The sequence below is a fragment of the Haliotis cracherodii genome, unplaced genomic scaffold (genome assembly GCF_022045235.1).
Source record: "Haliotis cracherodii isolate W230 unplaced genomic scaffold, xgHalCrac1.p SCAF_8, whole genome shotgun sequence".
Taxonomy (NCBI): Eukaryota; Metazoa; Mollusca; class Gastropoda; order Lepetellida; family Haliotidae; genus Haliotis; species Haliotis cracherodii.
Window position 1 is genome coordinate 13,428,779 of NW_027266341.1, and position 27,332 is coordinate 13,456,110.

The 27,332-nt window shown below is 40.5% G+C and overlaps 1 protein-coding gene across 1 annotated transcript in view; it reads right to left on the reverse strand.

Moving 5' to 3' along the window:
* LOC139449349 (uncharacterized) overlaps nt 1–27,332 on the reverse strand; it is a 261,844-nt gene that overhangs the window by 136,594 nt on the left and 97,918 nt on the right. Inside the window, exon 3 of the mRNA XM_071230674.1 lies at nt 296–412. Coding sequence (XP_071086775.1) covers nt 296–412 — 117 coding nt within the window. The remainder of the gene's footprint in view (nt 1–295; nt 413–27,332) is intronic.

A 27,332-nucleotide genomic window follows, 5' to 3' on the forward strand; every position in this document is an offset into this window, starting at 1 on the left:
AACTCTTCCTGGAAACCACAACATGGGTTTGTGGCCATTCCAAACCCCAATCTAAATATCACCTCTCGATGGTTGCATATTCAAATCAATTCTGCACTACATGCATGAATATAAACAAAACCAGGTCATATTTCTCAGGACAAAATAATGTTTATAGTCCATATCAATAGTACTCCTCTTTTTCAGATGCTTTAACACGGGATAGATTGCCACATATTTTCCCTCATATTATGTGTCAGATACATATTCTGCTAGTGAGCAACAAAAGAGAGTACTGTGTGATGCTGAGTCTTACTTGATGTAATATGGCTTGTCGTTCCTGTCCACGCCCGTTTCCCAGCCGTACGGCAGCCCCGTACTCGCATCCCAGTTGTCCCGCGGTGGCAGCCATGATGATGTCTGATTCTTGTGGCTGGAAAACAAACCATTTCAAGTTGAAGTGAGTGAGTGAGTGAGTTGGGTTTTATGCCACTTTTAGCAATATCCCAGCAATATCAAGACAGGGACACCAGAAATGGGCTTCACACATTGTAACCATGTGGGGGACTGAACCCAGGTCTTTGGGGTGACGAGCGAACACTTTGACCACTAGGCTACCTCACCACCCCTAGTTTGAGTTAAAGAAAGGAAGAAGTGTTTTCAGATTTGAAGGTGTTTATACCCTCCTCATTCATTGCTGTACACTACTGTACAGTTCAGTGTACACATCATTATCTGGAGATCTCACAGCAGTTTGTGCAAAACAGTTGCGATTCTTTGAATTCCACCACAGACATCATAGACATATTCCATTGATAAAAATGCTACTGAGAGGATAGCAGCTATGTCATGAGCATCAATACAGCCCTTTTTTGATAGACTGATTCCTGGTTCTCTGTGCATGCAGGGGCGGTCGGGTAGCCTTGTGGTTAAAGCGTTCGCTCGTAAAGCCGAAGACCCGGGTTCGATTCCCGACATGGGTACAATGTGTGAAGCCCATTTCTGGTGTCCCCCGCCGCGATATTGCTGGAATATTGCTAAAAGCGGCGTAAAACCATACTCACTCACTCACTCACTCTGTGCACTGCAGGATCTTTTCATGTAGAAATGTTCTTTTCGTGATCTACTGTTATGAATCTATTTACAGTCAATGCATGTTTGGGGAATGCTATTTTGTTTACCATCCTGTAACATAACACTTCATTACATATGCCACCTCTTAGCATAGCTGCCATGAAAAATTTGAAAATGATGATACTCTGACCTTGCATGTGAAAGTTTTTTATTTTTCATATTTTATAACCTTTCTGGAAAACATGTCCAAACTTTCAGAACTTCAAATCTGGTTCAAGTTGTAAAGAAAAGGCTCATTCTGACAACTTCTCTATTAACTCAAACAAAGTTTGACAGCGTGATTGTCGTACATTCTCTGTAATATCTAACCTGCTGACGACTCCTAGGTTGCTCTTCACACAGAGAGCTAAGTCAGTAGAACGGCAACACACGTAGCATGAAATTGTCCGCCACAAGCGTATGTGACATGTGTCCCAATGAGACTGTAAGTTGACAGAGGCAACTAACTTATGAAAGAAATCATCCTAATCCAAGATGAAATACGCAGACGAGAGACAGACAATTTGCTTCTACGTGCTCAAAACCAGACCAAAGGCATTGTTTAATCAGCTGTGAGTTCCTGCTCGTGAAAAATGTCATTTAATATTACAACTCAGCCAGACAATGCCCAAATCCTAAGTACTTGCCTAAAAATGAATTTATTGGTTAGAGATCTCTTAAGAAGACATATGAGGATTACAGGACCTCTACCCCTGGCGAGTCTGAGGCACTGGTCAGATTAGAACCGATTGGAACAAATTCTTGTCCTCAAGTTAGGATTAAGTCGGCAGAGTACATCTGACATCTTGCCCATATTCTCAACCCGTCCGCCTCCTGAAGATGATTGTTGTGAAGGAGATTCATCACAGATGAAGTGTATACACCTGTGGGGCAGCGACAGCTTTCAGATACTGTGCTTGTAACTTTTGAAATATGTAGACATAAATATGACATGCTTTAGGCCCAAAATAAAGGAAGTACTGAGATACTGAAATTAGAAACATTCTTCTGTAAATACCCAGCCTATTCTGTGCAACATAACAAGGTTAACCTTTCATGACTTATTGTCAGGAATAATGGCGTTGATTTCTCATGTATAACGGGGCGAGTGAGTAATGCCACTTTAGGAATCATGTAAGCACAACCTTTCTTTGCACACACTGAATGCCATCCAATCCACTCAGCCATGTCATGTGAATATTTCAAACACCAAACGAAGCCCTTGTCAAAAAGGTGAGATACTATGAAATCACTTCCAACTTCTTAAGAATAATTTGATGAATCACTCTTACAGTTTCAGTGCAAAATATCTACAAATGATATTAGATAACATAAGATATTACTTATTTACTTACTTAGGTACTTATTATTTTCCAAACCAAATAAAATTTGATTATTTTGTAATATCTTGTGACTCTTATCTTTCAGTTGCTGTGATGACAGGTAAACATTTTCTGATCTTCAGCCAAGGAAGTCATTAATGACCATAATATCCACAATAAAACTTAAAGATAACTTTTATTTCCAAAGAACTATTTTTTATCTTTGGTTAAAAATCTGATCAAGTACATTTGACATTTCCACAGAAAATGAAATATGGACTCATGACATGTGGTTGCTAACACAGAATACATGTAAGTCGTTCACATTGTTCGAATCTGAAGACAGATATCAGTTTTCAAAGTACTGAAAACAAAAGTGTTACCGAAATAGATGTCAAACAGCGCTGCTGCAGAAGATGACTAAGGGCGATGGCAGCAACAACAATATACTGTGACCACACAAGAGCTGCAACAGTCACTGAGATCTTACAATAACATGTGTTTGTGCCTTGCTTATCCAATCACAATGCGTCTTCTCCAGCCTTCTTCATACACCATATTTACCATTTTAAGTGTCCCAGGCACTTGGTCAGGGGCATTTATTGGAGTGGGGCGCGTAATACAGTGACTGTGGTACATTTCAGAAGTGATTTAATGATACAAGTGTGTCCTGTGTGTTGTATGCATGTTCATCCTTCCATCTGTGTGTGGGGGATTCAGGTGGGATTCAAGTGGGATTCAGGTGGGATTCAGCTGGGATTCAAGTGGGATTCAAGTGGGATTCAAGTGGGATTCAAGTGGGATTCAGGTGGGATTCAAGTGGGATTTAGGTGAGATTCAGGTGGGATTCAAGTGGGATTCATGTGGGATTCAGGCTGGATTCAAGTGGGATTCAGGTGGGATTCAAGTGGGATTCAGGTGGGTTTCAGCTGGGATTCAAGGGGGATTCAGGTGGGATTCAAGAGGAATTCAAGTGGGATTCAGGTGGGATTCAAGTGAGATTCAGGTGAGATTCAGGTGGGATTCAGGTGGCATTCAAGTGGGATTCAGGTGGGATTCAAGTGGGATTCATGTGGGATTCAGGCGGGATTCAAGTGGGATTCAGGTGGGATTCAAGTGGGATTCAGGTGGGATTCAAGTGGGATTCAGGTGGGATTCAAGTGGGATTCAAGTGGGATTCAAGTGGGATTTAGGTGGAACTGAACATATTATGTTGTTTGATTGTTTGTTTGTTTTTTTGTTTGTTGTTTAATGTCTCACTCAGCAATATTCCAGCTATATGACGGCGGTCTGTAAGTAAATGAGTCTGGACCATACAATCCAGACATTGATATCATGAGCATCGATCCACACAAATGGGATGTGATGACATGCGTCAACAAAGTCTGCAAGCCTGACCACCCGATCCCTTTAGTCGCCTCTTACGACAAGCATAGTCGCCTTTTACGGCAAGGAAGGGTTGCTGAAGACCTATTCTACCCCGGATCTTCATGGGTCTTATGTTGCTTGAACAGAATGTCAACTATGTGTGGAAGGAAAGCCCCATAAGTGATGGAAGGTTGTTTACCACTTTGATAACAACCACCAGCACGGGTACGGAGCAGACATACCAAGGATCATAATCAGGGTAAATCTTAGGCTAGAACCATTGATCAGCAGATCCTGGCATGGCAAAGGGACACAACCCTGAACGCAGACATGTCTTTGACCACTAAGTGAAGATGTGAAAATTAAGTAATTATTAAAAAGATATAATTAGAACTTGTAACCAGAAAATTGCACACCTTAACTGGATTCTAGGCAGGTTGACAGGAGCTTGTGTGATGATGTCATTTCAATGAATTGCTCTTTCACCATGTAATTTTTGTTAGACCAAAACACTGATAAAGCCAAATATTTTATTTTCCTCACGCCAGATTATTATACTGGAATAGAGCCAGTCCTTACTTCCTTACTTCAGTCCTATAGGGTTTTGTTCCTGTCTAAACAGTTCCTTACCAGTCACAGAGATCACACATCATTCAGTATAGGACAGCACCAAGCCAGTTTTACCACCTTGGAGAAAGTGTAATTTCTTTCCCACTAGCTATGAAAGGTAGCACTTCCTAACATAATTGACGCTGACAGCTTTCATGTAAGACTCTGCTGCAAGTTGAGAGAGCTGTCACAAGTGGAAGTAAGATGGCTGAGAACCTGTCTGCTGGTAGACATCTGTCAGCACCTGTCATCCAATCACTGGCTTCTACAATTTCCAGGAATCTAGTTTTGGTAAACTGTATATAGTTATACCACATGAGTACCTATTAACAGATGACTGTGTGGTAATGGATGAGACACCTCCAGGAAGGATGCCATCTGATGGTGGTCCACATGCTGAACAGATTCTCTAACAGTTGGACCAATGGCAGCAACACATCAAGAATGGGAGTTCGTGGCTAATCATTTACTGGTGACAAATTAATTCTCAGTCTTTTCGACAAATCATTTCTAATTGACATAGTGAGAAGTTTAACTGGAACTATACTCAAGAGGTGAGACTATTGAGTGTAGAAATGTTTGGAGGCAATCAATACTCTTCATTTAATCAGACTGTATTTAAGAGAACACGATTTGTGACAATATTGGGGACACACCGTGGTATACCATGTATACTATGAGTGGCCATCAGTTTACCACTGACAGGAATGGAACAGCTTCTTGAACACGGATATATAGTTTCCTGGTCAATATATACAGGGTTAGTGAGCGGATGAGTCAGATAGAGTTAGCAAAAAAGTGTGTGGATGAAAATGATGAAAGAGAAATATATTTAAGCATCACCATTTCAGTAAAATATGGCAACATGAGGAGAGAGAGAGAGAGAGAGAGAGAGAGAGAGAGAGAGAAGGAAGGAAGGAGTAGGAGGGAGTTATAAGGGAGTAGGAAGTGGGAGAAAGAAAGAGAGAGAGAGAGAGAGAGAGAGAGACAGAGACAGAGAGAGAGAGACAGAAGGAAGGAAGGAGTAGGAGGGAGTTATAAGGGAGTAGGAAGCGGGAGAAAGAAAGAGAGAGAGGGGTAGAGAGATGGGGAAAGAGAAAGAGAAAAGGATAGGGAGAGAGGGAGAGAGAGAGTGATATGCTCTCATTCCTATTTCCTTCTACCAATTTAATGACAGTGAGTGACTGAGTGAGAGAGTGACTTTCATTAGACAATATCATGTCAGCAGACGCCATGGCCTACATCAATGACAAAACAGTTCCCACAATGCACCGCCCATCGTGTGTAATTAATACCAAAGGATGTATTTACTGCTACAACTTCCCAACATCATCCCCTCCTCCCAGCAGCAACACACACTGATCAGCCCAGCAGCACGGAGTAATCCGGTCTACACCAACATCAACTCATTACAACCTGTTTGCAACCCCAATATTTGCCAATCTGTAAATCTACACATTTTTCAAGGTGATAATCCCGGTAATGGCTGCTCCTGAGCCAGACCCCTCTCAGCAAGAGACTAATCGTGTGTCACAGGTTCAGTGAGGGCCGGAGGGCAAGTGATTCTGGGTAATCTGTGAGTGGTTTGAATCCTGATGATGACAAACACGATTTCAACTTTCATCTCTCTCTCACCAGGGAGCAATCAGTCCCGTCATCCACCAATATATTCACTGTTCCCTGACAGGGAAACACTCCCTAGATATGTCCACACTTCTGTCTGAGTGGAAGCTAAGAGACAGGGATAAAAGGCTGAGGGGAACTGTGATGATTATTGTGATGATAATTGGGAAATGTGAAAAAAAGAGCTCCTACTATGATGGCACGGAATATGAAGTACTGATTGATGTTGGTGCTGACGCTGATACTGCTATGGTTGTTGATGCTGCTGTTGCTGATGCAGATAAAGAGGATGAGATTGATGCTGATCATGATACATTGTTTGGTTGTTTGTTGATAAGCATTCCAGTCATATCACAGTGGCCTGAACAGAATCTATCCTGGACCAGACAAACCAGTGACTGATATTATGAACATACATGATACAATGATACCTCCCCCTGAGCCTCTCCACCTGATCTATTCAGCTGCCCCCTACAAGGGTTACAGGGGCACAGTCTCATCAGTAATCCCCTCAGATATATATGAGGGATGAGGAGGTAGATGTTGATGAGGATGATGACCCAATGAATATATTATCACATACTTTTTGACTTGAAACCTTTTCAAGTATCTACCTAAGTCGGGGACAGATATCAGGCACTCTGAACCATAATCCCTCATGGCAAACCGTTCAGTTACCTGAGAACCAGAGGAGATGCCTTTAATTATTGTGTATGCGTGTTCTTGTTACGGGCTAATGCTGGTTTTATGGTGCTAGCCAATGAAAGACCATGCTGTAGTTTAACATGGATACCCCACTCAGACACAGTATACTGACTCCCCAGTGACCAGTCCCTTCATGCTGGGCACTGGGCAGGTAACAACAAGGACCCCTTCTTGATATGACGTGGCAAGGAATCCAGCCACTGACCTTCTATTCTCCATCAACTACACCACGAAGGCAGTCAGGGGATCGAACCACTCGCCTTCCACTGGCCGGGCAGATGCTCCATCAACTACACCACGAAGGCAGTCAGGGGATCGAACCACTGGCCTTCCACTGGCGGGCAGATGCTCTATCAACTACACCATGAAGGCAGTCAGGGGATCTAGCCACTCGCCTTCCACTGACCTTCAACTCTCCATCAACTACACCACGAAGGCAGTCAGGGGATCGAACCACTCGCCTTCCACTGGCCTTCCACTGACCTTCAACTCTCCATCAACTACACCGCGAAGGCAGTCAGGGGATTGAACCACTCGCCTTCCACTGGTGGGCAGATGCTCTATCAACTACACCATGAAGGCAGTCAGGGGATCGAACCACTGGCCTTCCACTGGCAGGCAGATGCTCTATCAACTACTCGATGGAGGTGGCTGACTGAAATGAGGGCCCAGGGGTTACACTACTTCTGTGTCATCACATCCTTGACAATGCAGAGCAGTGCTCACACTATCAACCACTGGTTTGCTACTCAGATGTTATAAATTGCAGGCTGCTGTGATACGGGCAATAATGTTGTGTGAATCATGAAACAAAGTTAACTGCGATTGGTCTCTTTCTGAAGATGATCAGCCAGAGTTGTCTGAGTTGGGATAACACAGAAAGGGTCAGAGAATCCGTTACATGAGTATTTCAACAGTATCGAGATCTTCACGCATGGGTACGAAGTAATGGATGTCACAGACGGTATACCACTGACTAACATCAATCACACAATGTTCCCATCGCCATGCTACAGCATCAAGCACACGGTTCAGATATAGAAAATGAATTTGTCACACTTGACATTTTTGTTAGAAACAGGCCTAGACAGATATTGACAAACCAGTAGGAATCAGTGGCGAGTTCCAGAGAGCTTCTCAAGACAGTGGGAACTGCCATGGAGTAGTCTGGGCGACGGAGCAGATCACTCACACGCCGGACAGGAAGGGACTTCTGCGTTACGCACCTTTTACCAATATTGCTACCATTTAGCCAGAATACTACAAACAGCCATCAGACAACTCACTGTAGGGAGTCAACCCAGAATGCAGGTCACAATGAGTATAAACAATAACTTGTTTGTTTGTTTGGTTTGGTTTGTTGATTAACACCACACTAAAAACTCTTCTAGCTACATGATGGTGATCTGTATACATATTTTATTTTTTATTTTTTTATTTTTTTGTTTAACACCGCACTCAGCAATATTCCAGCTATATGACGGCGGTCTGTAAATAATAGAGTCTGGACCAGACAATCCAGTGATTAATATGAGCATCGATCCACACAATTGGGATCGATGACATGCATCAACCAAGTCAGCGAGTCTGACCACCCGATCCCGTTAGTCGCCTTTTATGACAAGCATAGTCACCTTTTACGGCAAGCATGGGTTGCTGAAGACCTATTCTACCCCAGAATCTTCATGGGTCCTGTATATATTCGAGTCTACAGCAGACAATTCAGTGGTTGGTATTACGAGCAACGATCCATACATCTGGGATACAGTGACATGCAGTCAACCAAGCCTGACCACAACAAGCTTAGGATGCTGGGGACCTATATTGTTATCTGGAATACCCACAGGTTGTAAACAATTCAGTCCAACAAACATGCAAAGAGTGAATTAATGCTTCTACAGATGTAGTTGGACCTGAGTTTTCATGTAACGGAGCGATGGACTTTACACACTGTACCCACCTTGTACCCGCCTGTGCCGCCACAAATATACAGTGATAGAGTCTTTCGAAAGAGGTTCATATTGCCCAGATGTGTTAGAGCACCATTAAAACAGTTTGTTAAATCTTTTAAATACTGTTTGAGATTGACACAGACACAGCAAATTCAGAGTGAGTTCCACATTAAGAGCATTTAAAGAGAGCAATATAACCCAAAGAAGCAATTCAAGTTGGAAATGGAGAGGAGCCTGTTTGCGAGGCATCGCCTGGAACAAGAAGACTTATATTGGCCCAGCACAGCAACAGCCTGCAGTCATGTCCCATTTATCTCCTGATTGGGCAGAGACAGTTCCTTACAGTTGGTAGATCCAGAATTCAAATTCTCTGCTATCTCAAACACGTTAGTCAATACCAGGGCTGAACAGAACAGATACATCGGACACGGACATCAGCTGTAAAATGAACGGGAGTATGATGCAATCTGAACGCTTGAAGAAACTGTAACCCAGGAATCTTGCCGACTCTTCACAGAGTATGGATACTTTTACTTGAGTAGCAGCGTTTTTCTTACAATCCAAGATTGGTAAACCCCTGTGCCATTCAGCTAGGTGTAATGGATAACACATTTATTAAATACTACTGCTCCACTTATTAAAGGATAATCAGATATGTTAGATATATTTAAATATACACTTGACATATTATAGGGGTCATTGTTACGTATCATGGAAAGATGAAAACATATCACTATCAAAAAGTATAGTGGAATATTAAGTATGATCACCATTTAACAGTAAAAATCCTTTTTGCCAACCAGGTGGGTTCAGTTATCTCAGAAGCAAATGATGTCATCCATGGTATCATGAAGTCATTCCAGTGGACTAGTGGTAGAGGAGAGCAGAAGGTGGGGGTTCGATCCCCGGCCACGAATGTGAATCTGTTACGTAGTATACCATCAGATCATAGGTCAGCCATGTTTATCGTGATTACTCTCACAATAACGGGGGATCATACAGACGTTGTAAATACTCAGATCATGGCTTGTTTTTAAGAGAAAACTGTCTTTTAAAAGTGAATGAGATGTTTTACAGTTGTCCGTGTGATTAGAGAGAAAACTATGAATGTTTCTTAAGCGTCTGAAAACCCTTTACACAGGAATATACTGCTCAACTTTTGATAGGGATCGGGAATATCCAGGCGAGGTCTGAATGTGACTGATTGCTCGGATATGTTGTCTTACAAATAGTATTCAAACTTGCCATGGAACCAAAGTATGTGCAGCTTCATTTTAAGTTGATTTAACACAAATACACAGTTTAATAAGTTGTTGTCATCACACGTCACAGTATGAAATATCTCAGTACTAGGGCATCCCTTCAAGTATTGAGTAGTATATCTAACAATTTTTTTATTTTCTTTATAGTTCCCAGAGTTGTAGAGTAATACAGTATATTTAACAATTCATAGCTTAGAAAAAGTCCAAAAATGTCAGATCAAAATGTTGAGAAATTGTATGGATGGAAATACATAGTGACAGATACAATTGTGGTTTCTGAGGATGCTGACAAAATAAGTTGCAACAAATAGGATAAAGTTTATGTGAAGAAAAAACTACCAAGACTTGCAGCCCTTGAAAGAGATGATCACTCTCCACAACCTTTGGGAAAATTACTTTTCTCAATTTCTTATTATTATCTTACTGGCCTTTTGAGTCAGCACTGTGCCCCAAGGACGACATGAACAACCAATTTTTATATATCAAATGTTGCCCTTTAACAACAAAAGTCGCACACCCCCTGAGGTATTGCCCAGCATGGGCATTGTATAAATCCCGTACACTCATACCTTGGAAGTTGATATATCTACAGACTCCACCAAACATTGCTGTCAACAAGATATTGGTTTAGGAAAATATTTCTATGATATTTGAGATCAAGTGGTATATGAGCAGAATGGCGTCAGTCTTGTGGCATCCTGATCACGTTATCTCTCATCAACATAAAGTTCAACTTCAATGTCGTAATTCCAATACCTAGATATATTGCACAAGTCAGGTGCATAATCACAGTGTGGAGACATAAAATGTCCGTGTCAATGCCTGCATCAGGAGTTTTGTTCTTGTATGATTTGGGTAGCCTGAACCCCTAGCTTTATTCAAATGCAGGATGCACATCTGGTATGAACCTGATGCTATGGTATTATTCCTACTTTACATATAGTCGCCATATCAAATACTACCATCCCTGCCATGAACTAAAAAGGTGGTATATTTTCAGTGACTTGTTATTCTTACTTAGAACATATGGGTACCAGATGAAATTTCATTCCCTTACTTGCCATCAACTAAATACAAAGTGGTATATTTTCTGTGATCTCGGATTCCTACTATAAACACATAGGTACAATATGAAATTTAATTCCCTTACTAAAATCAATGTGGTATATTTTCGGTGATCTCGGATTCCTACTTAAAACACATAGGTACCAGATCAAATTTCATTCCCTTACTTGCCATCAACTAAATACAAAATGGTATATTTTCTGTGATCTCGGATTCCAACTTAAAACACATAGGTATCATATCAAATTTCACTCCCCTCCTTGTCTTCAACTAAATATGTCATGGTATATTTTCAGTAATCGTGAGGACTTAACAGTTAAGGTTTCACAGGTGTGTCATTTTTGTGATGATCACATACAATTAAATTGATCTCTGACATTTTTAAGAAAACTCAAATTAACACTAACTGTTTTCAGTTTTTGCCGTAATAATGCAACAAGAATATGGAAAAACACAGACGACATGAACAGAGGCAGTCAATTAGATACAGATAAATATAGGACCATCGGTTGTCTCAGTTTCACACAATAATATCGGAGATTCAAACACATCTAGAAAGTAGCAAGTACAACATGATCAATGAAAAACAATTTGTACTATTATCCCTGATAAATGGGATCTGAGAGAATACAATAAGGGTCGTTGAAGACCAGTTCTGGTACTAATGAAAGCCCACAAGGGCACCATGAAGCTCATTAAACTACCATTAATTACCTTAGCTGCAGCTCCTTGGGATGTGCCCGGTGTTTACGTCTCTGACAGGATACACAACAACACGTACATCCACAGTTAACCTTCGAGTTCTTATTCCCCATCCTGTTAGGAAGCGATTGATTAGAAAATACAAGATCTACATGGCACGCTTCGTCCTTGCCGACTCACGTCTCCAGTGAGAGAATACAGAGTGTTTAGGCACTTCCACTGACAAATGTTGTTTCCGAACCTTTTTAGTCAAAGTCTTTGTACTGGACTCTAGAACAGTTGTCAGTGTGCTAGTATCACTGACCAAGAACCAGTCATGCTCTCTGACAAACTCCAAGCCTCTTTTGAAAAGAAGTGAGGGAATTACTTTCCCGAAACAAGGTAATCTGTGTTAGTACATTCTATCCCGCACAATTTAATTATTGATAGAGATCTTGGCACTGTCAGTCTCCCCTCTAAGATTAGCCATGCCGGGAGCAGCCTATTCCACACAGATCGGACACAATGCTGTCCTAATGACCGCTTCTAATGCAGACCGTGCAGCGACAGTCATACATTGGATGCCATCGCATCTGCTACTTCACCCAACATAACATTGGCCATAGCAATACAAAATGATCTAATTGATTAATGCAAATCTAAATTGAGTTTCAAATCTGTAACCATGGTGATAGCTTCCTTCACTTTTCTGCCATTTTGCTCCAAACATGAACACGACAGAAGAAACATCTTCCATCATCCAACTGACAATTCACAGATCGCTCTCATAGGAATTTCAGCTTGCTAATGCTGGAAGTTGTAAAGGCAGTCAGAGTGAGTTTTACAAGTCCGTAAATATGAGTATTTACATCGCCGTGCCTCAGCAGCTCGGTGCCAGTGAGAATGATATTGGAGAAGTAATCGCCCAGAAAGTTTTCCCCTGTCCAATACGTCATTCCTCTGATCAGCTGTGTTTCAAGAAGGTTCACAAAACAATTAGCAATCAGTGGAAGAACATATGCGCTTGCAGCAGGGGACGCGCCACGTGGCAGAATCACGCTGCTGCCTGCACCATTCTTTATATATACATTATATTGCATGTCATCATTGTAACTGTAGAACCTCTGAACAAAGGACCCTCGATTCAGTGGACACCTGTTTACCATACATCCACATTGGATCTTCATTAACATTGTTTCCAAAACCCATTAAATACAAAACACAGTCTCGATTATCCAACAAAACAAATTCCATTGGGTATAAAAGGTTAAAAAATAATGAAATAAACATAACCACAGTTGTTTAAACTGTATCATGCTTCATTTTCTTACTTATATCATTATTTTATAAACATTTTGAGAAATTGTTTGTAAAGTGAAATGATTTAACGATGAGCAGATTTTTTGCTTGATAAGACTTGTTAAAGTTGCCAGAATCAGCTCCAAAATATTAAAAAAGTGTAAATAAAGAAGTTGTCATCCATTGAAATTGCATGTTTTTATCACACTGAAGTTGATAATATTTGCAGAATACAAATCAGGCAATTGAACTCTCATGCCAAGCACTCTGCAATCAGCAGGCAGCAGGCAGCATTCAGCATGTGGAGTTATTCCTTTTCTAACAGTTTGCATACATATATTCATTTTATGAAGCATGCTGAGTACAATGAGAGCTTTCCCTTTTTTCCAGTAGCCAAACACGTCTCAATGTAAATTCCAGTCTGACTTTTGATTAGGAATGATAATATAAGTGACAAATCACTTTGCATAATCATAAAAAATCTCTGCTAAGAGCAGAGTCCATAGTACGATTTGGACGACATCGCAAGCATGTGTTTATAGTGATGATACCAGGTTTTTAATAAAAGGTGAGAACATTCTGCTCCATCTGTAGCATCTATAACAAATACAAGCAAAGGCAAGTCAAGTGTTCACCTGAACAAACAAGGGGACATATGACACATATCTATGTTATGTGAAAATACAAATAGGGACTGAGCTGAAGGCAAAGCAAAATATGTTTGTTGTAAGTTTTTGGCAATCATTTCGCCCTCAAACAATAAACAAAAAGGACAAGGAAAAAAAGAAAAAGAAGAAAATGAAGAAGGAAGAAGATAAGAAAAAGAAGGAGAAAAAGAAGGAGATAGAAAGAAGAAGGATAAAAGAAGGAGAGAAAAGGAAGAAGGAGTAAAAGAAGTATCAGCTCAAAGGCATTATTACCATGGTCAATGGATCACTGTCCACTCGGTTATAATTATCATCCCTGGGGATCCTACAACGCAAGATGTCTGTGAGGCAGGAGAAGGGTAACAGTCCCATTACCCATTCACTGCTGGGTGAACAGAGGCATATCTGGAACCAAGTCACCTGCCTAAGGAGACAGATATACCGGTATTGACAGGTTTGAATATCATGGTATGAGTCCAATATTTCTACATTGAATGGCGAATGGTACCACTGCTTGTTCACAAAGGAAGATAGGATGCTGGCTTGTTTGAGGGCGTGTGGGAGGTGTTCTGTCAGGCTTTTGTGTAACGTCTGCCAGACAATGACACTAATCACCCACAACGTCCGGTGTCTGATGATACTTCAACCCTGCGACTAACTCTGCAAGTCGAGAGGCTGAACATAACAAACAATCCGTCATTTCAAAGCTACAAATAGTACTCATCAAATGATTTATAAAAACAGTTCCAAGACGACAATATGAGCCAGTGTTTGGTACCATCAAGACTTCATTATTAGTGTCGTGTAAAACTTACACAATGAGTTAGTGTAATGAGGGAGAAATCATGTGAAATTCACACACTGTCTCCGTGTAACAAGGTGGAGACTTCATTAATACTGCTGTGTTAAACTTACATATTGTTTCAGTGTAACGAAGTGAAAACTACAAGTGCCCTGAGTGAAACATACACCGTGCAAAGAAGGTAAATATTATCTGATACCTTGATGTACATCATGTTAATTTAGGGGGCACGGGTGGCCCAGTCGTCTTAGGCGCGATTCGCTGTGCAGTGTTGCGTCCCCTGGACACGCCAGAAACCTATGATTGTGGGTTCGAATCCCGGTTCACCTCGATTATGTTTCTAGGTTTGTCAGCACCATACCCGTGCTCGTGGGTTTCACCGAAGTGGTAAACGTCTGAGACCTGCATTACTTCGGGCTTTCTTCCCACATTAAGCTGACACGCCGTGATATAACTGGAATACTGTTAAAAGCGGCGTTAAAACCAACTCACTCACTCACTCATGTTAATTTAAGACAGCAGTCAAACTACTTGATTCAAAGTGACTGCCAATTATACCGTCTATTTACCTTAAGCCCCTCATATCCTGTGTTACCTATAGAGAAGGGTGGGACTTATGGGAAACTAGACGGAATAACTGACATTCACTTTCAGCCAGTCATTTGTCTGCTATCATTTATCAATATGACTGATATCCTGTGTAAACTGTACCCCATGAAGATTCGGGATAGAATTTGGTCTTCAGCAACCAATGCTTGTATTAACTAACAGGATCGCGTGGTCAGACTCAGTGACTTGGTTGATGCATGTCATCGTATCGCAAATGTGTAGAACAATGCTCATGACTTCAATCACTGGAATATAGCTGGAATATTGCTGAGTGCCGTGATAAACAACAAACAAATGTTAATTCTACAATGACAGTGAAGAATGCTTGATTCTGATTGGCTAAAATGAGGTCTTAATTTTCCGATTGATACCTCTAAATTAAAAACAAAATAACACTTACAAATCCCAGAAATCAGTAATTCTCAGGTAGCCAAACACCAGCACTTCGAACATACCTCCATGTAGTGGCCGAGGAACACGAGGTCCTCCGTTCACTACCGTAATACATTCACACCTTACCGTCAAAGCATGTTCTTGCTGACTGGGTTAATTAAGCTTGGGAAGCAATCTCTGTCTCATGTTTCATGCTCTGCTTGAGAGGGTGCAGTGTTCTAGAACACCTACATCATCAGATGTGATAGTTATTGACACCAAGCAGGATTTGTACTAGATAAACCATCTCAGGTCTGGAAACAGGATTTGGACCGGACAAGCCACAGCTGATGCAGGAACAGGATTTGGATCAGAAAAGTTCAAAGCTAGTCTTGGAATGGGATTCGTACCAGACAGACCACAGGTGATACATGAACAGGATTTGGACTAGACAGACCACAGCTAGTCCAGGAACAACATTTGGACAGACAGACCACAGCTGGGTGGGTGGTTGCGTGCGTGCTTGCGTGCGTGCGTGCGTGCGTGCGTGCGTGCATGCGTGTGTGCGTGCTAGTCCAGGAACAACATTTGGACCACACAGACCACAGCTGGGTTGGTAGGTGGGTCTGTGGTTTGGTGGTTGCGTGGTTGCTTGCGTGCTAGTCCAGGAACAACATTTGGACCACACAGACCACAGCTGGGTTGGTAGGTGGGTCTGTGGTTTGGTGGTTGCGTGGTTGCTTGCGTGCTAGTCCAGGAACAACATTTGGACCACACAGACCACAGCTGGGTTGGTAGGTGGGTCTGTGGTTTGGTGGTTGCGTGGTTGCTTGCGTGCTAGTCCAGGAACAACATTTGGACCAGACAGACCACAGCGTGCGGGCGTGCGTGCGTGCGTGCGTGTTTAAATAGAATAACACCTGATTATCAAAGTTGGGTAGAATGAGTAGAACATAAATTTACATGAAAATTAAGTGGATTTCAAAGAAGAAACAAATTGGTGAAAATAATCAGAATGTTTACCGTTTTGTGACAAATACTTGTTACTTAATTCTTGGCATTTAACCAAACCAGATCAAGCCTGAAGCTTCCTGTTTCTTCAAACAATGGCCCAGGGAATATAAGTCATATCAGCCTAGTGATCCCTATCTGGCTGTCATCTGCTAGATATTCGTACACCTACATACAACTACCTCACCACTACAGACCTACATATGAGCAAGCCTTCATTACAACAAAATTCATTATAATGAAAATAATCATACAAGCTTTATTAACATAACGAACCCAAAGGGACAACTAATTTTAGTTCGTTATAACTGGAGTTCAGTATCAGCATATGTAGACCATATATATGGCAAATGGCAGGGCCAAAACATTATTTTTTTTATAAACGTAGTTTATTGTATATGTTTACATTATTACATCTTAGTTCTTTAAAATATTTACAAGAGAGTAATTCATGAAATTCATGTCAAAACAATGGAAACGGAAATGATTATTGGTATTTTTTATTGACATCTACATACAAAAGTATTGTGAAGAATCAATTTCAAAAACTGATATTTTGACTTGTCATTGTAGTATTGCCACAAGACCAAAGAAGCATTGAAAGTTTAATCAATCATTTCACCCCATTAGGGATATGACATGGCTTATTCCCAACACTGTTTCAACAATGCAGCTTTATTTCTAATCTTTTTATTTTCAACTTTGTTTGAATTGTTCCTGAACATGAACGTTATGACACAGCTGGAAGCCAATATGGATCTGCTGTCAGATAAGAAGATTACCCTGGTAATTTGTTAGTTGTGTTTCAAACAAAGGAATAGAAATCTTCTTCACCGCCCTGAAAGCCTGCAGCATGTATGGTTTGCAGCTGCACCTGAACTGCATCATCACCGCCGTCTGCCCAACACTGACGGAGGAAGCCCTCTGCAGTCTGATGACAGGATTACACATCTCACAATCACAGGTCTTCACAATGACAGAAACAAAACTGATTTGAACATATTGGGTAAATGTCATGTAACCCAACTTATGAAATCATTCACATTGACACCTCTATTATTAAATACCATACACCACCTTTGTAGGGTATTTAGAGTAATTACGGACTACCGTATTTTCTTGAGTATAGTGCGCACCCATGTATAATGCGCACCCCCCTCTAGTGGGTTCAATATGTTGGAAAAAAAAGAAATTTGAATATTATGCGCAGAAAAAAATTACACCGTACCCTTTCAGCGAAGTCCGGCAAACGAACGGGTGCTGAGAAACTTCGTCAGTACAAATTCGAAATTTGAGATAAAAAATCACCAGACATGTTTATTTACCGTTTAAATAGTAACTATTGTTCTGCTAGGCATTGTTTTATATCTAGGGATTAAGATTACCTTGTGTATTTTCTCGTAAACTAAGCCGGAAACAGCTATCAGCTGTACACACGTTTTCTTGGAATCAACCGGTGATTCGGTCAAGACACACCCAATGATATAACTTTATAGGATTTTTAATGCAAGGATCGGCAACAATTGTATCTGAAACTATTTTATTTATCAGGAATAATATATATAGGGTATGTGTCCCTCTGACTCGGCAAGTTCCCAGTCTTGGCTTCTTTAGATTACTCGATCGTATTCCATAAAATCGTCATGACGTCATAAACAATTGGTGACATCCTCCTCAATTATTTGCAACGATCCATTAATATAGCGTTACATGATACACCGGGCGGTCGGAGAGCCTAGTGGTTAAAGCGTTCGATCGTCACGCCGAAGACCCGGGTTTGATTCCCGACATGGGTACAATGTGTGAGCCCATTTCTGGTGTCCCCAGCCATGATATTGCTGGAATATTGCTAAAAGCGGCGTAAAACCATACTCACTCACCCAATCACTCACTCACTTGTTTTATGGCTGCTGAAACAGCAAAGTATAATCGGGATTTGTCGAGGATTTCTCACTAAGTGACAGTGGAAGGTAGATTGAGGAAAATAATTATTTCAGCCAAAATAATGCTATAATGTAAAACTTGATACATCAAACTCTTTTCATCCATTGCCCAAAGTAAAATTTGATGTTCCGAGATCCTTGAGTCATGCATGTAAGATCAGATTCAACACATCATTAGGGAACACAGCATTAGATCTCATATCTCTAACGTAAGAATTTAACAGACTGATCCTGATTGGAATGAATGATGGATTCAAACCAGCAATTTCTGACCCGTCCTCTATAATCTTATCTCTCTATTCTGTTATGATAAATACACTAGAACTATTAGCCACCACAGCTTTGTTTTAAGGGTCACTTGACCATCAGCATCTCAAACTCAGCACAACTATTTTTTCGAGTAATTAATTTGATTAGACCCGTGAAGATTCCGGGGTATCATAGGTCTTCAGCAACCCATGCTTGTCATAAAAGGTGACTATGCTTGTCGTAAAAGGTGACGAACGGGATTGGGTGGTCAGGCTCGCTGACTTGGTTGATGCATGTCATTGATCCCAATTGCGTGGATCGATGCAAATGATATTAATCACTGGATAGTCTGGTCCAGACTCGATTATTTACAGACTGCTGTCATAAAGCTGGAATATTGCTGAGTGCAGCGTTAAACAACAAACCAACCAAACAACTAATTTGATTAGAGAACTATTTTTGACATCATGCTATTCAAATACGGTTCAAAACAAAGCTAGTGTAGCAAATATGTCCAGGGTATTTGATAAATAGAATTAAGACAATATACCCAGGATCATCAAGGATGGTCTGACCATGATAAATGACTTAACTTAGTACAACAAGAAATGGCATCATAGAGAGGATGACTTAAAATGAACATGAACTTCATAACGTCTTTTTGGATGAAGTTATAGTATAATACTGCTGGCTGTTTGAGAAACTGTCTGTTAAGAATTAAGGTGAGGTGAGGTGAAATTGGGTTTAACGTCGCTTCCAAGATTATTGCACTTATATAGCGACGTGCATGTACGTGTATGTGTGTGTGTGGCTGCTTGTACTAGTCCGGACTGATGCCGATTTATAGTGCTAGCTCACTGAGATACCATGCCGCAGTTTAACATGAATATCCCACTCAGACACAGTATACTGACTCCGAGCCGACCAGTCCTTGTTTAAGCCCCTTAATCCCGAGCGCCAGACAGGGTAACAACAAGTACCATCTTTTAACGTCTTTTTGTATGACGCAGCCCGGGATTGAACCCTGGACCTTCCTCTCTCCGGGCGGACGCTCTACCACAAGACCACGGAGGCGGTCTTAAGAATTAAGAATATAGACCATCTACAACAGTAAATAAATAGAGCTAACTATACATAGAAATCTCTACCATCAGTTACAGCATCACGGGCAAGATACATCTGTAATGAATGCTCCAGTAGTTTACAGGCCAGCACAGACATAGACCATGAATAAGGTTTGACCAGGGTAATTCAATCTGTGGATGTAAAGCAAGTGGATATTTCTCAAGTACATTCTGAAGCCTAGACAGTCCCAACAAGTCTGCGACCTCCATAATAATACATACTAGACAAATATAAATGTAACATTTATGTGTACTGATCTATACTACCCAAAAGAAGTGAAGGACCCCTGATTCTCCCATACTACTATAGATAATCTGTCGGGGCATGACAGATAGACAACACATTCGTCACCACTCACCCCTTTCTGTAAGAAGACTTGTCCCCCCTATCGATGAATGTTACGTGCGAAAATATGACAAACCAATCAGATTGTGCATATGATTTCAAGTTCTTCGTAAAAAAATCCCTCAGAAAATTTTTTTATTTTACATTCGACTTGCATCTATATATATACCCAAGACACAATTAAATGTATTCAATCATACCAGAGACCATGGTCTCAGTTCATACTGTATAATTTCGCATGTCCCGATGTGCTTTAAATTGCATCTAAAATATATACTATATTTGGGGAAATATATGTGAACCATAACGCAACGAGTTGACAATTGTTTTAGTCTTGTTTGCACTAAGACGGAACCCAGTTGCCAAAATGGCCATGAGAGGGGCACGAGTCGCTATTCGGCTTGTCCCGGAATAACATGATTTGGTCACGAATGATGGACTACTGTTACATCAAAGAATGAGGTGGCCCTACACTTCTTGTGAGCAGTATACTTCAGAATAAATGATTCAACTCTCTTAAATTTCACCATGATTATCTGATATCTATTTATTTATTTTTCTCATACAACTCTGATAAAATATTTTCTTCTATAATTAAGCCTCTTTTCAAATAGATGAATGCGCACAGTTTGCACCTAAAAGACTGTACCTCAGCTTGAAATCTCACCATACAACCACGTGTTTGACACACAGTCAACAAAGTAACCGACCATAGTTTGGTGGGGACCAATTCCAACCCAGCATCCCCCGATGGAATAGACCCTTGAAAAAGTATATATACCAACAGTAAACACAAATCTTAGAATTAAGAAAAACTGGAAAGTAATAATGGAAAGTGCAAAATAATGCAAAAAAATTGTTTATACAAAGTTCTACATTGTAGCTATGAACTGCCTTAGATAGCTTTAATTTGTTGTTTTTTTAGGTGAGGTGAAATTGGGTTTACCGTCGCGTCCAAGATTATTGCACTTATATAGCGACATGCATGCACGTGTGTGTGTGTGTGTGTGTTTGGCTGCTTGTACTAGTCCGGACTGATGCCGATTTATAGTGATAGCACACTGAGATACCATGCGGCAGTTTAGCATGAATACCCCACTCAGACACAGTATACTGACTCCGAGCCGACCAGTCCTTGTTTTAGCCCCTTAATGCCGAGCGTCAGACAGGGTAACAAACACTACCATCTTTTAGGGTCTATTGGTATGACGCGGCCGGGGATTGAACCCCGGACCTTCCGCTCTCCGGGCGGACGCTCTACCTCTAGACCACGGAGGCGGTTGCAGTGAGATCTGCAATGCCAACTAGAATCAAGGTTTTATCAATAAGAACCTTAAGTCTTTGATAGGCATTTAGAAGCTCATTCAACACAAAGACAGGAAACTTTAAAGTAGCTCTAAAATGTTGTGACAAACAATTAAGAAGTTGTTATCCATAAACGTTTAATGTCTTCAAATAACTATTACGTTGTCTGGGACATTTAAAAGAACCATCTATCCTCATAGAATTTACACGGAATAAATGAAAATATTAAAAAGAAATTACAATATTTTCACATCTGTCTGATGAAGAATAGAATTTTAGTTTGGGGTAGAATGTAGAATTTGAAGGCGTAAAACTTAAATTTGAGAATGAACATAAAAAAACTAACTGAGCTAAAACAGGAAATGATAGCAAACCACACTGGGCTATTATATAATCAACCTAAAATTAGGTTAATTTTAATTTTTTTAAAACAAAACATTTTTCTCTTAGCAAATGTCTCACAAGGTCAATCATGTCATTTAAACTCAAACCTGTCACCACTATCATACCTTTGCCACTAAGCTTCCTAAAATATTCACAAGGCAACGAACAAAAAATCTAAATCTCTTTCTTCCCAGACAACCTTCGGAAGATAAACAGATGGCGATAAAAACAATGGTATCTTTTTAATTCAAACTTGTATTTTTTTATGCAAATCCTTTATAAACAAAATTCAAACACAAAGAGACAAGAAGAAAAAATCTCCTGCCTTCTTCAAATAAATCTCCACTTGACTGATAACCAAATTACATGAATGACGAGTCGAGAATATTGCTGGCAGCGGAAGAGCGTAACTGACGTTTATGATCCTCATGCAAATAGGCGAACACTAAACCTAGACGAGAACAAGCAATGGTGTCTGTCTTGGTCTCTCTTTGTTCAGAGTAATACCGTTCTTAATTTTTCTAATATAAAAATAAAACAAAGAATGCAGAGTTGCAAATAACCTTCTCGTAAACTTCAAGGGATGCAGGAGGATAGTATCACCGTGCTTAGTTAGGGTAAGGTTTATGGATGGACTCAGTGGCGGTTATAAAAGTGAGACGACGGCATGATTGAGGACACTCGGCAAAGGCATGATGGGAAATACAGCCTTCTCGCAGAACATTCATCTTCAAGATGGATCAGCTGATGTACACGACATATGTATTTTCGGAACTTTGTTTATTGGAAATTGTTACGCAAGATTAGGTAAATAAAGCACTTTTATAGGCTACTGTGATGCAGGCACGGATTGCACATTAAGCCCAGAATAATATGATCGATATGGTTTTATTTTGGAGATAATTAACCTCATACTATTACTGATATTCTTCTCTGGGACAGTGTGAGTAGGAGGCTCTCTCAAAATAAATTTCATTAATGAAAACATGGAATGATATGAAAGGCATCCATTTCATGTAAACACACGGAGCATACATGCAATCTGTGCCCAAAATGTCTGAGTCTACAAGCCCAAACACTGCTCTCAGCATCTTCTACACTAGATTTTAGTGTGGTAATATGGACAAATAGTAGTGGAGACAACTTCAGACTTGTGGCTAAAGTCACCGACAGTGATTGGCTCCAATCCAGGAGAGTGATAGTGACATACATGTCCCTTGGACAGTGGAAGCTGTAATGGCGCCAACATACAGATTGAATCCATAACACCCAAGGACCACTTTGCCTTAAGGGAAGTTTGTGTCTATATTACCCAAGGACCACTTTGCCTCAAGGGAAGTTTGTGTCTATATTACCCAAGGACCACTTTGCCTGAAGGGAAGTTTGTGTCTATATTACCCAAGGACCACTTTGCCTTAAGGGAAGTTTGTGTCTATATTACCCAAGGACCACTTTGACTTAAGGGAAGTTTGTGTCTATATTACCCAAGGACCACTTTGCCTGAAGGGAAGTTTGTGTCTATACTACCCAAGGACCACTTTGCCTGAAGGGAAGTTTGTGTCTATATTACCCAAGGACCACTTTGCCTTAAGGGAAGATTGTGTCTATATTACCCAAGAACCACTTTGACTTAAGGGAAGTTTGTGTCTCTATTACCCAAGGACTACTTTGCCTTAAGGGAAGTTTGTGTCTATATTACCCAAGGACCACTTTGCCTTAAGGGAAGTTTGTGTCTATATTACCCAAGGACCACTTTGCCTTAAGGGAAGTTTGTGTCTATATTACACAAAGACCACTTTGCCTTAAGGGAAGTTTGTGTCTATATTACACAAAGACCGCTTTGCCAAGGGGAAAATTTGTATCTATATTACCCAAGGACTGCTTTGCCTATAGACAAGTTTGTGCCCATAATACACAAGGGTCACTTTGCCCAGGGGAAAGTTTGTGTCTATATTACCCAAGGACCGCTTTGCCCAGGGGAAAGTTTGTGTCTATATTAATCAAGGACTGCTTTGCCCAGGGGAAAGTTTGTGTCTATATTAATCAAGGACTGCTTTGCCCAGGGGAAAGTTTGTGTCTATATTACCCAAGGACCGCTTTGTCCAGGGGAAAGTTTGTGTCTATATTACCCAAGGACTGCTTTGCCCAGGGAAAGTTTGTGTCTATATTACCCAAGGACCACTTTGCCCAGGGGAAAGTTTGTGTCTATATAACCCAAGGACCGCTTTGCCCAGGGGAAAGTTTGTGTCTTTATTACACCATGACCGTTTGGCCCAGGGGAAAGTTTGTGTCTATATTACCCCAGGAACACTTTGCTTCAGGTGAAAGTTTGTGTCTATATTACCCAAGGACCACTTTGCCTCAAGGGAAGTTTGTGTCTATATTACCCAAGGACCACTTTGCCAAAAGGAAAGTTTGTGTCTATATTACCCCAGGACTGTTTGGCTAAAGGAAAGTTTGTGTCTATATTACCCAAGGATTGCTTTGCCCAGGGGAAAATTTGTATCTATATTACCCAAGGACCACTTTGCTTCAGGGGAAAATTTGTGTCTATATTACCCAAGGACCACTTTGCCTAAAGGAAAATTTGTGTCTATATAACCCATATATATATTTACTTGAGTGAATGAGTTTGGTTTTAACACACTTTGAACAGTATTTCGGTTATGTTATGTCAGCTTGATACTGGAAGAAATCCTGAAGTGATTCTGGTCTCAGATGTTTACCACTTTGGTGAAACCGTAGAGCACAGGTATGGTGCTGACAAACCTAGAAACAAAATCAGGACGAACTGGGATTTGAACCCACTTTCTGGCATGCCAAAGGGAGAATCTCTCCACAGCGAATGGCGGCATCATACATGACAGGGCCTCCAGAGCCCACCAGGTCATTTGAAACAAGTCATAAATCCCAGGGATTGTATGTCACAAAAAAGACCAATATCACCCAAGCACATGATTTGTTTTTTCTTTTGTTTAACACTGCAATATTCCAGCTATATGACGGTGGTCTGTAAATAATCAAGTCTGGACCAGACAATCCAGTGATTGATATCATGAGCATAAATCCACGCAATTGGGATACGATGACATGCATCAACCAAGTCAGCGAGCCTGACCACCCGATCCCATTAGTCACTTTTTATGACAAGCATAGTCGCCTTTTACGACAAGTATGGGTTGCTGAAGACCTATCCTAACCCAAATCATCACAGGTTCCAAGCCTATGAATAACACGAGGTAGGTCGAGTTCCTGTCAACTGAAGACACCTATATCCTCGGGGAGATGAATCACAATGAAGGCTTCTATCACCAATGGACATGTATTCCACTCAGTAGTTCAAGTCTTTATCAAATGAAGACACATATGTATCATATTTTGTGTAGGACAACATAAGTCTGACTGTTTTTATGTGACTTCAAACCCTCATCTGGGCGGAAGTTGGTTGGTTTTGTAGTTTAACACTGAACTCAGCAATATATTCCAGCTATATGACATTGGTCTGTAAATAATCAAGTCTGGACCTGACAATCCAGTGATTGATATCATGAGCATAAATCCACACAATTGGGATACGATGACATGCATCAACCAAGTCAGTGAGCCTGACCACCCGATCCCGTTAGTCGCCTCTTACTCTGGGGAGAAGTGTTTCAGTTTCAAACACAGTTTCCATGAATCTCTGGAAACGGACATGAAACTTGTCAGGCTGGCGTAGATGTACTTGAAAAAGAGATTCTTAAATGCATTGTGGTTCACTCACAATGCTCCAGATACAAAGGGCACAAGTTCGACTAAAATCCACTAAAATATATAGAAGACATTTGTGATTTGATTTTACATCATTTCACACTTTTCTTACAGAAATAGAAAACTGCAAATGCAAAATCTCTGGGACAGAAGGATTCACAATAGAATATCCCTTGGCTGGACGTACTTTCTAAGAATATTCCTGGGACAGAGCTGAAAGGTCATTCTACAAAATGAGGGCCCAGCTAAAAGAGTATGAAATAAGAGTTATTATCACCCAGTGACATTACGTATTAGGCACTGCGGGTATACTCAGGTCCCAGAGTTACTTACCATACACCAGGGAAACAACTGCCAGCGGTGTCAACCACTTACTCACTGTTCTACCAAAAACATCCAGACAATCCACACACTAAATATTCACTGTTAATAAAGAATTTTATTGAAGAGGTCTGGTAAAATAGATTGGGAAACGGTAATCCATCTATTGCACAAATATATTAAAGTTTTGCCATTGGCTGTTGTATTGGTATTTTATGAGTGCTTCCTTCAACAACTCTTTCCCCAAAAAATAAATGCTTTGTGAATTAAAACTTTTAAAAACAGTGAGAAAAACCTGGATCAATCAGATCTGGTATCTAACAGGTCACATAAAAAAACAGCAAGGAATTAATGACAAAAACTCCAGTTTTGTCTGAACATTCTTTAGAACTCTAGCAGAATAGGTTCAATACCTGATTTGGACATTAGGACTGCAAGAGTTGTGTCCCTTCTCCCAGCAACATCCATGGTTAAGAAAAATGATGAAGAAATTTCAATCATGAACAGAAATAGACATCCGAGCATATGATAGACAGCGACAGATTAAATATATGATTAAATATTGTTTTCTCATGTATATATAAGATAATCAGCTATGATGGAGTACGTCAGATGGTTAAGAAATTGTGCCTTGAAACTGGAAGACATTGGGTAATGATAGCTGAGCCTTGACAGTTTGTAGAGAAATATTCAAGGTACACTCAGTACTGTGATCTACTAGATCAGACAATTCAGAGCTGGAAAATCATCTTCCTGATTATCACCTCACCATTCTACAGCCATACTTTACGGTCTTTGCGTTGGCAGTGAGGTAGCCTAGTGGAAATGCATCACAACGAGGGCCTGGTTTGATTCCCATATGGGTACAAGTGTGAAGCCTTTTTCTTTACTCACTCACTCACTCACTCACTCCAGCCATTGTGACCGCCCAATCCACCTTTAGTCACCTCTCACATCTAGTGTTCAAAACAACTTAAACCAGACCAAGTATGTTGCACAATTAAACCCTGATGATGTCACGCTATCGTTGCTGCAGTTGATTCTGAGCCAGGAATTTACTGGACATTCTGAACGTATGTTTTAACAAGTTTAACTATAGGTCATTATGCCAAATTATGGAGAAATTCCACTATCACATGGTTTGAGTTGTAAAAAAAAATCACTCAAATCTGTTTATTCTGGAAGTCGTATCAGTTTGCTAATTCACAGCCTGTAGATCCTACTTCCAAAGACTCAGGTGATTTCTCAATCACAGTACACTAAACTATGTTTATAATGAACACGCTTATAACGAACTGGCGGATACAACAAACTGATTTTTTGTCCCGGCCATTTGTTGTGTAAATGCTGTATACATGCTTATAACGAACAACGGTAATAACGAACTAAAATTAGTTGTCCCCTTGAGTTTGTTACAACCATAGTTTACTGTATATTGTTACCTGCAACAGCCTTTTGATACATGGAGATGGATTCTTTTTGCAACATTTT